The following is a 13,506-nucleotide window of genomic DNA, read 5'->3' on the forward strand; positions in this document are numbered from 1 at the left end:
CTGCCATGATGATAATGGACTAAGCCTCTGAAACCATAAGCAAGCCCCCAATTAAATGTTTTTCCTTATAAGAGTTGCTTTGATCGTGGTGTCTCCTTATAGCAATAGAACGGTGACTAAGGCAATTGGTAAAGTGATTACAACAGTGACTGGTACATATTTTAGCTGTTAATTACCAGGTGTTTCTTAGAAAGGTAACCTAAACTATAGTGGGAGTGGAGTGGGGAAGATGAGTGAAAGGAGGTCCTATTAGGATTAGATAGGTTTAAACATGAGGATTTATTTTTCTTGTTTGGTTTTGTTGTAGGTCCCTCTAAGCCCTAGTAGTTCTGAAACTCGTTCTGTAGACTAGGCTGGCCTGTAATTTACAGAGATCTGCCTGCCTCTGCCTCCCGAGTGCTGGGATTAAAGGTGAATATCACTCTGCCAAGGCCCTTAAACCCAGTCATAATTTCTCCATTTAGAATTTGCAAGTAGCAAGTTACAGAAGTGGAAAGATGACCATCAGTGTGGCTGAGAAGGTTAGGGAGACCCAGAACAGCCTCTAACCAAATTCAGAGGTTAAGAGTATGGATTGGGGATTTAGCTCAGTGGTATAGCACTTGCCTAACAAGGGCTAAGGCCCTGGATTCGGTCCTCAGCTCCAGAAAAAAGAGAAAATAACAGAGGTTAAGAGTAGCTAGAGGGTGGAGGTATAGGTGCAGAAAGAGATTTAAAAAAAAAAAAAAGTTCAGTTGGAGACATGTTGAATGAGAAGCCATTGAAGATCAGAACAAGAAGATCAGTATTTCAGAGGCCTGCATAGCTGACAGAGGAACCTGGCAAGACTGTGAAATGTACATAGAAGATGTAGATGTAGAGAGTGCACCATAACCAATGAACACCATTTGTTGTCACACAAGCTTCCCTCTCAACTCCCCAAGTAGTGTGTCTTATTTTCTAATCAGATCCCTACTTGTTGATACTCTTTCTGCTTCTTATAGGGGCAATACATTTTCACTTTGCTTTCTTAGGGAAGGATGGGAAAATCTAGCGTCTTTCAAAACGATCTTTTTGGGCGACCCCGAAACTCGAGGAAGTGGGTGGAAAGGGAAGGAATGAGGAAAATTATTTTTAAGAAAAGAAAAAAGAGTCCGGGACGACCGCTAATCATTAAAGTTCCACCTCCCCACATCCTGCCACGCGCCGCTCTCCTGCGGCCGATATCGGACTCCTGATCGCAAGGTAGGACGGGAGATGTAGTCCTCGAGAACGACCAGGGTGGCACGATTCAAGAACTCAGTTTCCCAAGTGGCTCCTGAAGCGCGTGCGCAGATGGCTGCCCCAGCGAGTGGTAAACAGAGACGTCAGGCGGGGGCTGCTGCTTGGAGCAAAACAAAAGGGAAACCCGGGGGGCGGGGGGTGGGGGGGTCCGATAGGGGATTCAGTTCTGGAGTTGGGGAGGCTGGGGCCGCAAGAACCTTGACCCTTTCCAGAGTGACCTGGAGGGAAGAGGCGAGGGGAGGGAGAGCCAGGGGAGGGACAAGTGACGCCCGGGAGCGGGGCGTGGGGGAGGGCAGCGATCCGGGTGGAGGAAATTTGGGAGGAGTGTCCGGGGGGCAGCAACTTGAAAGGGGGAGGGAACTTCGCTGAGGAGACGTTCGGTGATGGGAGCGCAATGTATGAGGGGATACGGTGCCTCAGGTTTAAAAGAGCAGGAAGCTGAGTGAGAGGGTGCAGAAAGTGCCTTCGCTAGGCGGAGGTTACAGGTGGTGCCTCAGAGCGCTACTCTGAGGTTGCAGCCCGCCGGACTCCGGAGAGGATCGGAGAACGGAGTGAAAGGGACAGTTTAGGAGCTAGAGTCCGGAGACGAGGGAGAAGTTCGTGACTTTCTGAGAACTGGAAAGAATGTGTTTCCCCCCTTGGGGGAGGCATGGTGAGGGACTGTGGCAGGCTCCACTGATTGCTGAGCTGCAGAGGTTCGACCCCACGTATGGATCCAGGGAATAAGAAGTCAGCCACAGGGGCTGCCGCGATCCTAGACCTCGATCCCGACTTCGAACCCCAGAGCCGTCCGCGATCCTGCACCTGGCCCCTTCCTCGACCAGACCTCGCTACGGAGCCACACGAACCGTCCGAGGTGGAGCCCAGTCTGGGACAGAAGGTACCCACGGAGGGACACTCCGAACCGATCCTGTTGCCCTCTCGGCTCCCAGAGCCGGCAGGGGGCCCCCAGCCGGGAATCCTGGGGGCTGTAACAGGTCCTCGGAAGGGAGGCTCCCGCCGGAATGCCTGGGGAAATCAGTCATATGCAGAACTCATCAGCCAGGCCATTGAAAGCGCCCCGGAGAAGCGGCTGACACTCGCCCAGATCTACGAATGGATGGTCCGCACGGTGCCCTACTTCAAGGACAAGGGTGACAGCAACAGCTCGGCAGGATGGAAGGTAAGTATGACTCCCTTACCTTCACGCCATCCACCCTTGGACCCCACTAGTTACTCTCACTCCGGGTGCCCCCATTCCCGCCTTTCCACTCCTTTGGAAAGCCCAAAGATCCACCTTTAATCTTCAGTTAGACAAACATTTACTTAGTACATAGTATATACCACACTCTGAGCAGCTTGAAGCAGGAGGATCGGAGATGAATAAGACACTGTCCCTGCTCTGAGGAAAATCGAATTCTCTACTCGCTACTCAGCACTTTGGCTTGAGCTGCTCCAAACATTTATTCCCACAGAGAAGTCTTTATCCTATGTACAGCAGGAACTGTGTGGATTCTCCACCGGCACCTAGCCTTCCCTCCTCCCTCACCTCCCACCCAACACCTTTTGGCCCATTCCTGCGGGATTACTCGGATTCCCTGCTCGCCTCCCAATACCTCAGTGAACAGAACTGTTCTACGAATGCTCTGCCCAAGAGGGAGTGGGCGGTGAAGGGGGGCAAAGTGGTTGGTATCCATGGGGAAAGGTAGCGACCTTGTGCACTAAGGAAAGAGGCCCGCCAGCTGCTATCTACCTCAGTTTACCTTCTCCTGACGAAAATCTTTCCTTGTAAGGCACTCTCCAAACTCACGGGGAAAGTCTTTGTTCAGGAATACTACTCATGGAGAAAGGAGGTATCATATAGCTTTGACTTTTGAGTCCAAGTTGGTCCTTGGTCTTTCTTGAAGAAACTGGGAAGATCTCGAACGGTAACTGTGAAAACTTCGCCAGAGAAATACGGACTCTAATCACAAAACTAAGGAGGGTTCAGCCCGTATCCATGCCTTGTATCTCTCTCTGTAGGTGGTTTGTGTTAGTGTACCAAGTACAGTGGACAGAATGGACCTTCACGTAGACGTTAGAGTGAGGGAGCAGATCTACAGTGTGCGGAGGGGCCAGACGGAACAGAGGATGGGACAGCTGACCGAGACCCTTGGCGCTATTTCTGGGTAGACTGCCATGCCACAATCTGAAGCTCACAAAGAGCTTCCCTCCTTGGACGCAGCCTGCACAGCTGTTTTTCTTTTCCCTTAAGTTGATTTTCCAGGGTAGAATGACCACGAGTGCCTGTTACACTGGGAGTAGTCCCTTCTTATGACTTAAACGTAACATGGCCTTTAGAGTTTATGAAATCTTTTTTTTTCCTCCCCTTTTGATTCTAGGAACTGAACCCAGGGCCGCATGGTTGCCACTAAGCTAAATCCATAACTGGTAAAATCTAATAATTTTTTTTTCATTTAGTTAGTCCTCCTTGGCAGTTCTGGGAGTCCACATTTTGCATCTGAGGAAATGAAGGCCCAGGGAGGTTAGGTAATGAGTCTACCCTCAAGATGAGGACTTGAGGACAAGCTTTGCTACAGATCCTGCTTCTCTGAGGAAACCATGGTTTGCTTTCATTGCCAAACCTAGTCAAAAGGGGGCCACAAGCTCCCAGAGTGTCCCCCCTCCCCACGCAGGAAGCTTAATACTTCCCTGGTGTTGTGCCAGGGTCACTCCCACCCCACCAGGGGGCGGCACTCACTTGAACAAGAAAGCTTAAGTTAGGTGACTTTGTGAACAGTTTATCTGCACACATACATGCACGCGCTCGCATGCGCGCACCTGGGAACTGACCTCTGCCACTTGCTTGTTCCGAGGCCTCCTAAGAGAGGGGTCGTAGATGGAAGTGTAGCTCAGTAGTGAATTCCTTTCACAAAATATGTCTCTGGGCTTGACCCGCTGCCACCGTGTGCATGTGCTCACACTTGAGAGTTCGCGTGCTCGCACATGCGCACACGGACACCCCCACCCCACCCCACCTCACCACTACACACACACACACACACACACACACACCACATTTACTTCACTAGACCCAGAATTAGAGAAAAAGAAGGGAGGAAATCACAGAGCCAGAAGACACAACTGTGCTCCGTTACTAAGAGCCAGAGGTGATTGGATCTGCACAGAGAGTCAAGGAAGTCTTGCTAAAGGAACTGGCACAAGAGGCTGCTCAAGCCATGCTCTTCAAGAAAAGGGTCACTTTTTTTTTTTTAACCAGTGAGCTAGAAGTGGTTTCCCGCTGTCTCAAGCCTCGGTTTCTTAGGGGCTCCTAGCATGTCTGAACTTCTGAATTTATTTCTAAACTAAAGAGCTCTATGCGGGAGGGGAGGTCAAATGACCTTTGAGGTAGAGCAATTATGCTCAAATTCTTCGAAGACTTCCAAGGAGAAAAACTGGGAAGGGGCGGGTGTGTGTGTGTGCTTGTGAGGGGTGCGGGCAGGACTGATGGAGGTACAGCAGACACCATAGACCAACCAGTAAAAATAAAAATAAGTACCGCCAGAAAGAGGCTCAGGAAGTATCAACCTCCATCTTGCACCCTGGGCTACTAGGGGGCAAAGGATATATTAATGTGCATGTCAACAGTAAAGGAAGAATGAATAACAGGATCCAGTACCCAAGGCACTGGAGTTGGCAGAACCTCAAGGGAAGCCTTACTATACATCTAGGGGCTACCTACCAGTTGGACATGTAGGGGACAGTTGCACACAATCTCACCCAATCTATATGGCATTTATGGTTTCATGTATGCTTGTGCTGTCCTGGAACTCACTATATAGACCAGGCTGGCCTCAAACTCAACAGAAATCCCCCTGCCTCCCAGGTATTAGAATTCAAGGCCCAGTGTGGGATCTATTGGGGGAGAGGATGTGCTTGACCCTGGCAACTCTGTGTACAGTCCCTTGTCTCCCCCCTCACTCTACCTCTCCTTCCTGGCTTTGACAGGTGATGCTCCTGCTGTGTTCCAGCCTCCCCTTAGATTAGACTGCTGCCCACCACCCTCCCCTATACATATCTCACACCCCTTTTCTACTACCTCTCTCCCATCCAGAACTCCATCCGTCACAACCTGTCCTTGCACAGCAAGTTCATCAAGGTTCACAACGAGGCCACTGGCAAGAGCTCTTGGTGGATGCTGAACCCCGATGGCGGCAAGGGTGGCAAGGCACCCCGCCGCAGGGCTGCCTCCATGGATAGCAGCAGCAAGCTGCTCCGGGGCCGCAGCAAAGGCCCTAAGAAGAAGCCATCTGTCCTGCCAGCTCCACCGGAAGGTGCCACGCCAAGGAGCCCTCTGGGCCACTTTGCCAAGTGGTCAAGCAGCCCTTGTCCTCGAAATCGAGAAGAAGCCGATGTGTGGACCACTTTCCGTCCACGAAGCAGTTCAAATGCTAGCACCGTCAGCACCCGGCTGTCGCCAATGAGGCCGGAGTCTGAGGTGCTAGCAGAAGAGGAAATGCCAGCCTCGGCCAGCAGCTATGCAGGGGGGGTCCCTCCCACGCTCAGTGAAGATCTAGAGCTACTGGATGGGCTCAATCTTGCATCTCCCCATTCCTTGCTCTCTAGGAGCGGTCTCTCCGGCTTCTCTTTGCAGCATCCTGGGCTTGCTGGCCCCTTACATAGCTATGGTGCCTCCCTCTTTGGCCCAATAGATGGGTCTTTGTCAGCAGGAGAAGGGTGCTTCTCAAGTTCCCAGTCTCTAGAGGCTCTGCTCACCTCTGATACACCACCACCTCCTGCTGATGTTCTCATGACCCAGGTAGATCCTATCCTGTCTCAGGCTCCTACACTTCTGTTACTGGGAGGAATGCCTTCCTCTAGCAAGCTGGGCACAGGAGTCAGCCTGTGTCCTACGCCGCTAGAGGGTCCTGGTCCCAGCAACCTGGTTCCCAACCTTTCTGTGATGGCACCACCTCCAGTCATGGCAGGCGCTCCCATCCCTAAGGTCCTGGGAACCCCTGTGCTCGCATCTCCTACTGAAGATTCCAGCCATGACAGAATGCCTCAGGATCTGGATCTCGATATGTATATGGAGAACCTGGAGTGCGACATGGATAACATCATCAGTGACCTCATGGATGGTGAGGGACTGGACTTCAACTTTGAGCCAGGTATAGCACCCCTGATTCACCCCAGCATCTTTGCTCTTGAATATTCAACTAATTCTATGCTCTGAGCCAGAGGGAGCCTGATAGCAGATAATAGGAGTCCCTGGGGAGGTGGAAGGGTGGATGTCATACTAGAATAGCAAAACTTCTAAATGGGGACCTGTGGGCTCCTCATCACAGAAGGGGGAGCTTTGGGGGAGGGAAGGGTAAAGGGGTACCTCTGGTATGACTCTGCTGTCCCAAATGAATTTCTTAACTTGTCCTCCATTTCTTTTGTTCCACAGATCCCTGAGTCACAGCAAGAAGCTTTGTCCCCTGCTTCGGAGGTGGAGGTGGAGCCGGGCCTGTCCTTATCCACTTTTCCCCCTTGAGCCCTCCCCAGGAGTTTGGGACCCTACTTTAGAGCTAAGGATTGGTAGCAACACACTCAAGTGTTGAGGAAATTACTAAGATAGATCTATGACATGTAGGGATTGTGGAGGAGGGTGATAGGGGGAAGGAGGGAAAAGGGCTTTTTCTCACTGTGCCAATTAGGGGGTAATTATGGTCCTTTCTCAGGGGCCACCATTGATTTCCCCATTCCCACCTCCTAGGCCTGTAGCAGGGGCCAGCAATGCTGTTGAAATGTGAAGTCACCAGTGGCCTTATTACCCTGCCTTTGGGAGCAGGATTATTATTATTATTTTTTTTTTGGTAGAGAGTCTTACTAGAGCTGGGCCAGGCTGGATTGAGCCTGGATTTTTATGCAGTGGGGTGGGTGGGTGGGGGGCCGGGGGACCTAAAAGGGCCAAGTTTTGAGCACTGGAGTGGCTCACCAGGCCAAATCACTTTTGGAAGGATGCAGATAACAGACAGGCTTTTTATAAACTTTTAAAGAAATATAAACACAAATATAGAGATTTTTAACAGTGGTGAGGTGCTAGTGATGGGGAGAAGGCTTTTTTTTCTTTCTGAAGGCTTTGTCATAGTGACATGATACAAACACTACAGACTCTATGGAGAGGAGACACAGGAAGCTAAGGAGAGGTGGTCAGCAAGAGTTTTAAGCAAAGAAACCTAAGTCAGGTCCCCACATTCTGTGCACTTGTGCCTAGAAGAGCTGTTGTGGGGCAAGCACACTCTTATTTGACCAGTGCAGGTTAGTGCTCCCAGAGAGAGCATCCAAGTCCTGAAATTGGCTTGGGGCCTGGGAGGGGCGTGAAAGAAGGAAGGATTTAGGGTAGTAAAGTTAGGTACAGAGACCTCGCTGTTCAAGGCCTGGGACAGCTGTCCCTGCCCTTCTTCCCTGTTGTGGTCTGCCAGGGTTATGTGGAAGGCTGTGTAGCAGCAAGCAGGGTTGTGAAGAGGAACAGGGAAGGGAGAGCTTGGCGAGTTTGGCTGAGGGTCTGGGAAATGAGCAGGGATGGGGGGAATGGGGATCAGGTTTACTAGCACCTGCCAGAGAGGCCATCTGGGGCTCCTCCACCCCAGCCCCCAAGCAGCCCCTCCCCCAGCGCCTTTGCATTGTCCCCTCCCCCACTCCTGCTGTGGGTTCCCATCATTTCCTGTGTCAGCGCCTGGCCTACCCAGATTGTATCATGTGCTAGATTGGAGTGGGGAAGTGTGTCAAATCAATAAATGAGTTCAATAAATGTCTATAATCAGATCTGGTTTCTGCTGCCTTGCTGCCCCCCCTCCCCGTCCAATATGGGGGGGGGGGAGGGAGGGAGGCGGAAAGGCGAAGGGCAGTTAGGCGAAGGGCGGGTGGGAGGGACTGCCCGCAGGCTGGGAGGTGGGGGAATTTCAGCCTGGGAGGTAATGGAGTGTGGTGGGGGAGGGACACCTAACCCCAGCAGGAGTAGGCGGCTGCAAGATAGGTCTCCCCCGAGGGGAGGTAGTCTGGTTTGAGAAGACCCCACCCCCTTCTCTGGCCCTCAAAGGCTTATTGTACTAAAAGTCTAGCAAGTAGACTTCACAGTCTTTCCTCACCGCCCCCCCCCCTCAAGTGTTCACTCCAGCCCTCTGTTGTTGCTCTGGTCCACCCTCAGCCTCCCTGGTGCCTACAGCCTACTGAAGCCTTTGTGCAAATGCTGGGAGAAGGAGCCTTTCTAGAAATAGAAACCTCACGTTAAATCCCAGTAATTTCATGCTCTCTCCTGGTAGCTGCTGCTCTCACTTGGTCTTTGTATTGAGTTAACGATGTCTCTTGAGAAAGTCTGCTCTAGTCTTGTAGAATGGTCTGCGGGTGGAAGGTGGTCCGTCTTCATCTGATCGCCCTTTAGACTGGAAAAGGAAAATAAATCTATTAATGGAGAGGCTCTGAAGGGAAAGATTCCTACTGTCTAGGGCCAAAGGAAGGAGAGAGAAAGGTTGGGGTCCGATAGTGAACATAGAAATGGAATTTAGAAAGGAAATTCGAACCTTCTGTTGACTGCTTGTGCTACTAGTCTGCTGGGCTCCACCACCCTTGGGAGACCTTGTTGAGAGATTTACAGAGGATTCCATGGCTGCCAGTCTCTTGGCTTCTAGAGTTCTAAGCATCTTTATTCTGCTCCTCTCCAGGAAGTCACATTGTGTGCGCAGTGAGTCTAGAAAACAAGAAAAAGCAGCAGCCCCTCTGAGAAACAGATGGAATCCATCGTGATCCTCTGTCATTTAATGGATGGGTCAGAGTAGCTTGGCCCAAGATAGAAATGATGGGAAGGAAGTAGGGAGAGTGATACACGTGCTTCATATGGTTTAAACCAGACACCCCCTCTAAAGTTTACCTAGACCCTTGCCCCCCCCTTTTCCTAGGCCAACATGATCTCACCTACCACACTATGCTAGCCCCACCCCTACATTCATACAATCATACAACCCCTCCCCCTTCTCTGACAGAGTCCTCCACATTTAAGCCCAGGGTGCCTTTAACTCAAAATCCTCCTGCTGGAGTGCTGCCATTCCCAGTGTATGACACTATGCCCAGTACACAGCTGTGTACAGCACTTTCTATGTCCTATCTCCCGCATCTAGTTCAGTGCCTTACCAACTAGTTCAGGTTCTGGATTCTTCAGCAAGGGCACAATTGCTTTGTAGGAATTCTCAATTCTGGTACCTGTAAACATAACATTAGGCCATCTCCAGCCCCTGATACATACAAAGTCTTTGCCCTTTTGAAGCCCAAGATTTCAGGATTCTGGCAGTAAACACTTTCTTGAGCTGGTACACAGTTTTCTTCCCCTTTGGCATAGACCTACACAGATCCTAGGATGAAGTAGGTGGCTTGCTATATACGTACCTAACCTACTGTCATCAAAGTAGTGTTCTTTGAGCTGACTAGTTATGGTCTGTTTAGATCTGGCTAAGAATGCCCTATTTTACTTATTTTGTTTGGGGGGTCTTGGGATAGGCTCTCATATTAGCCCAAGTTCCCGTTGAACTCCTAATATTCCTGGCTCTACCTTGTGGGTGTTTTCTTTTGAGCTACCGGGCCTCCAACTCTCAAACTTCTGTACCTCCATGTCTAAAGAATTTATTCATTTTGAAACAGGATCTTATGTAGCCCAGGCTATCCTGAGTTTCTGTATAGTTAAAAATGACCCCAAACTTCAGATCCTCCAGCCTCCACCTCCCAATACTAGGATTATAGGCAAGTTCCACCACACCAAATTTTATGCCATGTTGGAAATGGCATCCAGAATCTTGTGTATGCTAGGCAAACACTCTCCCAAGTGAGCTACATCCTGTCCCTGCTTTATATTGTTTGTCTGTGGTGTTTGTGTGTTGTGGCATTTGTGTTTGAGATGAGTTCTTGCTATAAAGCCCAGGCTGCCCTTTAACTCACAGTCCTCCTATTTTAGTTCCTTGAGTGCTAGGATTACAAGAGAAATCCTGCCTTATTTTAAGGACAAGTTTCATAGTCTATCTTGAGGGATTTGATCTATGGAGAACACTCCCAAGCCTCTACCTGGTGCCCCACGTTCCACTTTACAAACATAGTAGATATTTCGAGCTGTAAGGAATTTGCTGGCATAGTCTCCAGGTGTCTTTGACAGGAAGAGTAACTTCATGGTCCCCGATTCATCACACAAATCAATGGTGTCTAGAAGGCCACAGGGTAATTGGGATAGGGAAGAACAGAGACTATGAGTAAAAAGGGCCAGAGGTCCTCTACAGAATGGATTTGAGGAAGGTTCAAGGATAGGAGGACAAGCCTTCTTGGTGGGAGGAAAGTTTAGAGTCTAGAGGCAGCTTATTGCTTCTGACCTTCGTCACTACTCCTCCCTAAACCACTTACCTGTTTTCCGTAATTTCATTTTCTTTCGGATGTAATGTAGCAACAGGAGGACAGAGCAATTGGAATTGACCAGAAACTCTTGATTGTCTGAGAAGAGATAGGATGGAAGGATTCTACTGTCTCAGTGATCTCAGCTGTCCTCATCCCTCCCCATGTCCAGCCCCAGACTGTTGCCCTGGGTTCCCCTCACCTCCATGTTTGATGATGATAAACATGCTACTTATGTCATTTCATCCTTCACCCCTTGATGGATCATGCAGATGGAAGGTGCTCTAGGACCCTAGGGTCCTAAGCATAGGGGTTGGACATGAGGGGGCAGACATATTTTAGAGACTGGACGAGGCCCAGACTAGGCAGACAAGAGAGAGCTTTTGGGGGTTGGGGGTTGTCAGTATCCATAGGGGTGGGGCCTGGGACTGCAGTTAAAGAATTGTGAGGTCAGAAGTGGTATGTGCAATAGAAGGCAGAGTAAGGCCAGGGAGAGAAGACACTGGATGGGATCTGTAAAGGAGCTTCGAGGAATTAGGCCAACATGGCAAAGATAACTCTAAACTGACCCCTGGAGTGAGCCCAGAAATTTACCAGAGAATAGTAAGTAGCCAAAACAGTACTCCTTTCAGCTAATCTGTGGTCCTCTTCCTTCCTCAGTATGACTATCCCACCCCTTTGGCCTACCCTCACCCCATTCCTCCCAACTTCATTGTTCGCCATATTTCCCCTGCTCCCCAACCCCCACAACAGACATTCTTGATGATCATTGGTTAAAAACTTTATTTCTTGTTGATTTGGAAATAGTTGAATCGTAGGTAGAAAAAGGGAGGGAGAATCCTATAAAAGAGAAGGACCATGCTGGGTGTGGTGGTGCATGCCAGTAACACCAACTCTTGGGAGGCGGAGGTGGGAGGATCGCCTGTGACTTAGAGGCCAACCTGGCCTACATAGTGAGCTCCCAACCACCCTGGGCTACAGGGTAAGACTCTCTTCAAAGAAAGTGAAAAGGTGCTAGGCTGGGCATGGGAGGGCTTGTGCAGGGAAAAAGGGCAAGGGACACTCTCAAGTAGGGCATATGGAACAGAAAAGCAGTTACATGGGACAGGAAATCGAAACTTAGCCCCAAGGGAAGGCAATGAGCATTAGATCCAGATTGGCAAGGTGAGTAGGGGAGGTTAGCGTCACTTAGGACTATAGGACTTTGAGATTCCATCAAAGGATTGATGCTCAGGCTTCCGGCTTCAGAGAATAACATGGGGGAGGCCAGTAAGGGCTATGCAGGCTGCAAGAAGAACCTTCAGGCCCCTCTCCTAGGGCCCCTCCTTTGGGGGGAATCTCGCTGACGTGGCAGAACCGTTCACTGTAGTCTGGCTGCAGACTCTCAGTCAGCCCTTTAGACACACCACTCCAGGCCTAAAGACAGATAGCTCCAGGTCAGAGGTCAATTAGGGGCAGGAAGCAAAAGACCCAGGCTCTGGGCCAACGGATCTCTCACAAATCTGTAACCATTGTGATTACAGAAGGGCTATCTGGGCTCCAGGGCTCCTAATGCCCTGTAGTTTCCGTCTGTATCACACAAATCTCTTTGGCTCTGTCTCTCTGCCTAGCCCACCCTCCATTTGCTCAGCCACATCCTGATGGTACAGGGCCCCTCCTCCCTCCGCTGCGCACTGCCCCCCCCCCATCAAGTCTGTCTTGCTGACTGGCAGTTGGCAGTTGATAAACTGTAGTATGTGTATGGTAGTGTTCTCACCGAAAAGTTCCCTTGGTATTCAGTAACCAGATCCTCTAGATTCTTGATGGGGGGAATTGGAGGCATTCTGACCAGAGAGAAAGAAGGAGCAGAAGCATTAAATGAAAGATCCTTTATTACCCTTTATCCAACTGGCCAGCATGGAACCTCTAGCTTCCTCTCAACGCTCTTATCATAGCTCTTAAATGATCTACCCTGGAGATCTTGAAATAACCCCACTACCCCCACCTCATTTTAAGGGCTTCCTGAAATCTCACCGTTCCAACCAACAGTACACAAAGATCAGGGTAATAATCAACCCCATGGTGCCAACAGGGATAAGCACAGCTTCCAGTGCAAACAAGGAAGGATTCTCTGTAACAAACAAGGAAAATGACCCTTGCATTGTGGTACTCATAAGACATGGATGCCAGGCACCACGCCAAACACACTCCTTATGCTTACTTTCCACACAGCTCCTGAGAGGGAGGAACAATGTTTATCTACATTTTACAGATGAATAAGCTAAATCAAAGAGGGCAGCCCAGATCCAAGCTCATCTCCACTCTGCAGAGTCTAAGGAATCCTATGGAGACCTATACACATTTCATATCCCCCTAGAGCATCCTTTGGCCTCCTATTTCAGCTGCACCCCTTCTCATCCCTCCATAGAAAACCCTGCTTCATAGAGATTGAGGTTAAACAGTTAAGGTGGGATAGAGGCTTAGGGCTAGAGAGAGAAAGCAAACGATAGTGACAGTGTGTTGTTACAAAGGCTAGGGTACTGGCTGAATGATTTAGAGGTCATGCATTTGGGCCACTTTACCCTCTTCAGTATGGCTCCCCCAGTGGACTGGCTGGCTCCATTTACTCCACTGTTGAGAACTTCCACAGATTGGGTTATATCGGCTCCGAACCCGAAATGTGTACAGTTTCAGCTCATCCACACTAGGCAGGGAGAATCTAGGTTCATGATTCACTATTAGTTCCTAGGGAGAAGAAGGGTGAGGGAAAGATCGTTATCAATAAAGGAAGCGAGAATGGGAACATTCATGCCTATACCTCAAGGTCATCTTCAGATTCTTCTAATTTCTTTCTTTCTTTCTTTCTTTCCTTTTTTTTTTTTTTTTTTTTTT

The 13,506-nt window shown here is 49.8% G+C and overlaps 3 protein-coding genes across 5 annotated transcripts in view; 1 reads left to right on the top strand and 2 right to left on the bottom strand.

Moving 5' to 3' along the window:
• Positions 1-1,425: 1,425 nt before the first annotated feature.
• On the top strand, positions 1,426-8,034 carry Foxo4 (forkhead box O4). The gene is made up of 3 exons (XM_021153169.2): positions 1,426-2,425; positions 5,336-6,392; positions 6,674-8,034. The coding sequence occupies exons 1-3, from the start codon at positions 1,973-1,975 to the stop codon at positions 6,679-6,681; spliced, it is 1,518 nt and encodes a 505-aa protein (XP_021008828.1). The 5' UTR covers positions 1,426-1,972; the 3' UTR covers positions 6,682-8,034.
• Positions 8,035-8,532: 498 nt separating this feature from the next.
• On the bottom strand, positions 8,533-11,006 carry CXHXorf65 (chromosome X CXorf65 homolog). The gene is made up of 6 exons (XM_021153867.1): positions 10,838-11,006; positions 10,648-10,734; positions 10,318-10,452; positions 9,397-9,465; positions 8,790-8,956; positions 8,533-8,651 (listed from the first exon to the last, which is right to left on the bottom strand). The coding sequence occupies exons 1-6, from the start codon at positions 10,860-10,862 to the stop codon at positions 8,562-8,564; spliced, it is 573 nt and encodes a 190-aa protein (XP_021009526.1). The 5' UTR covers positions 10,863-11,006; the 3' UTR covers positions 8,533-8,561.
• Positions 11,007-11,401: 395 nt separating this feature from the next.
• The window catches only part of Il2rg (interleukin 2 receptor subunit gamma), a 3,938-nt gene continuing 1,833 nt past the window's right edge, over positions 11,402-13,506 (bottom strand). The window contains exons 5-8 of one of the 3 annotated variants that reach the window (XM_021153625.1): positions 13,197-13,359; positions 12,649-12,745; positions 12,392-12,458; positions 11,402-12,051 (exon numbers count right to left, since the gene is read on the bottom strand). In XM_021153625.1, coding sequence (XP_021009284.1) covers positions 11,866-12,051; positions 12,392-12,458; positions 12,649-12,745; positions 13,197-13,359 — 513 coding nt within the window. In that variant the 3' untranslated portion in view covers positions 11,402-11,865. Of the gene's footprint in view, positions 12,052-12,391; positions 12,459-12,648; positions 12,746-13,196; positions 13,360-13,506 lie in introns of those variants that run through there. The other 2 variants (XM_021153626.2, XM_029473364.1) reach the window with 2 other exon arrangements.

This window comes from Mus caroli, chromosome X, assembly GCF_900094665.2.
Source record: "Mus caroli chromosome X, CAROLI_EIJ_v1.1, whole genome shotgun sequence".
In the NCBI taxonomy this organism is placed as follows: Eukaryota; Metazoa; Chordata; class Mammalia; order Rodentia; family Muridae; genus Mus; species Mus caroli.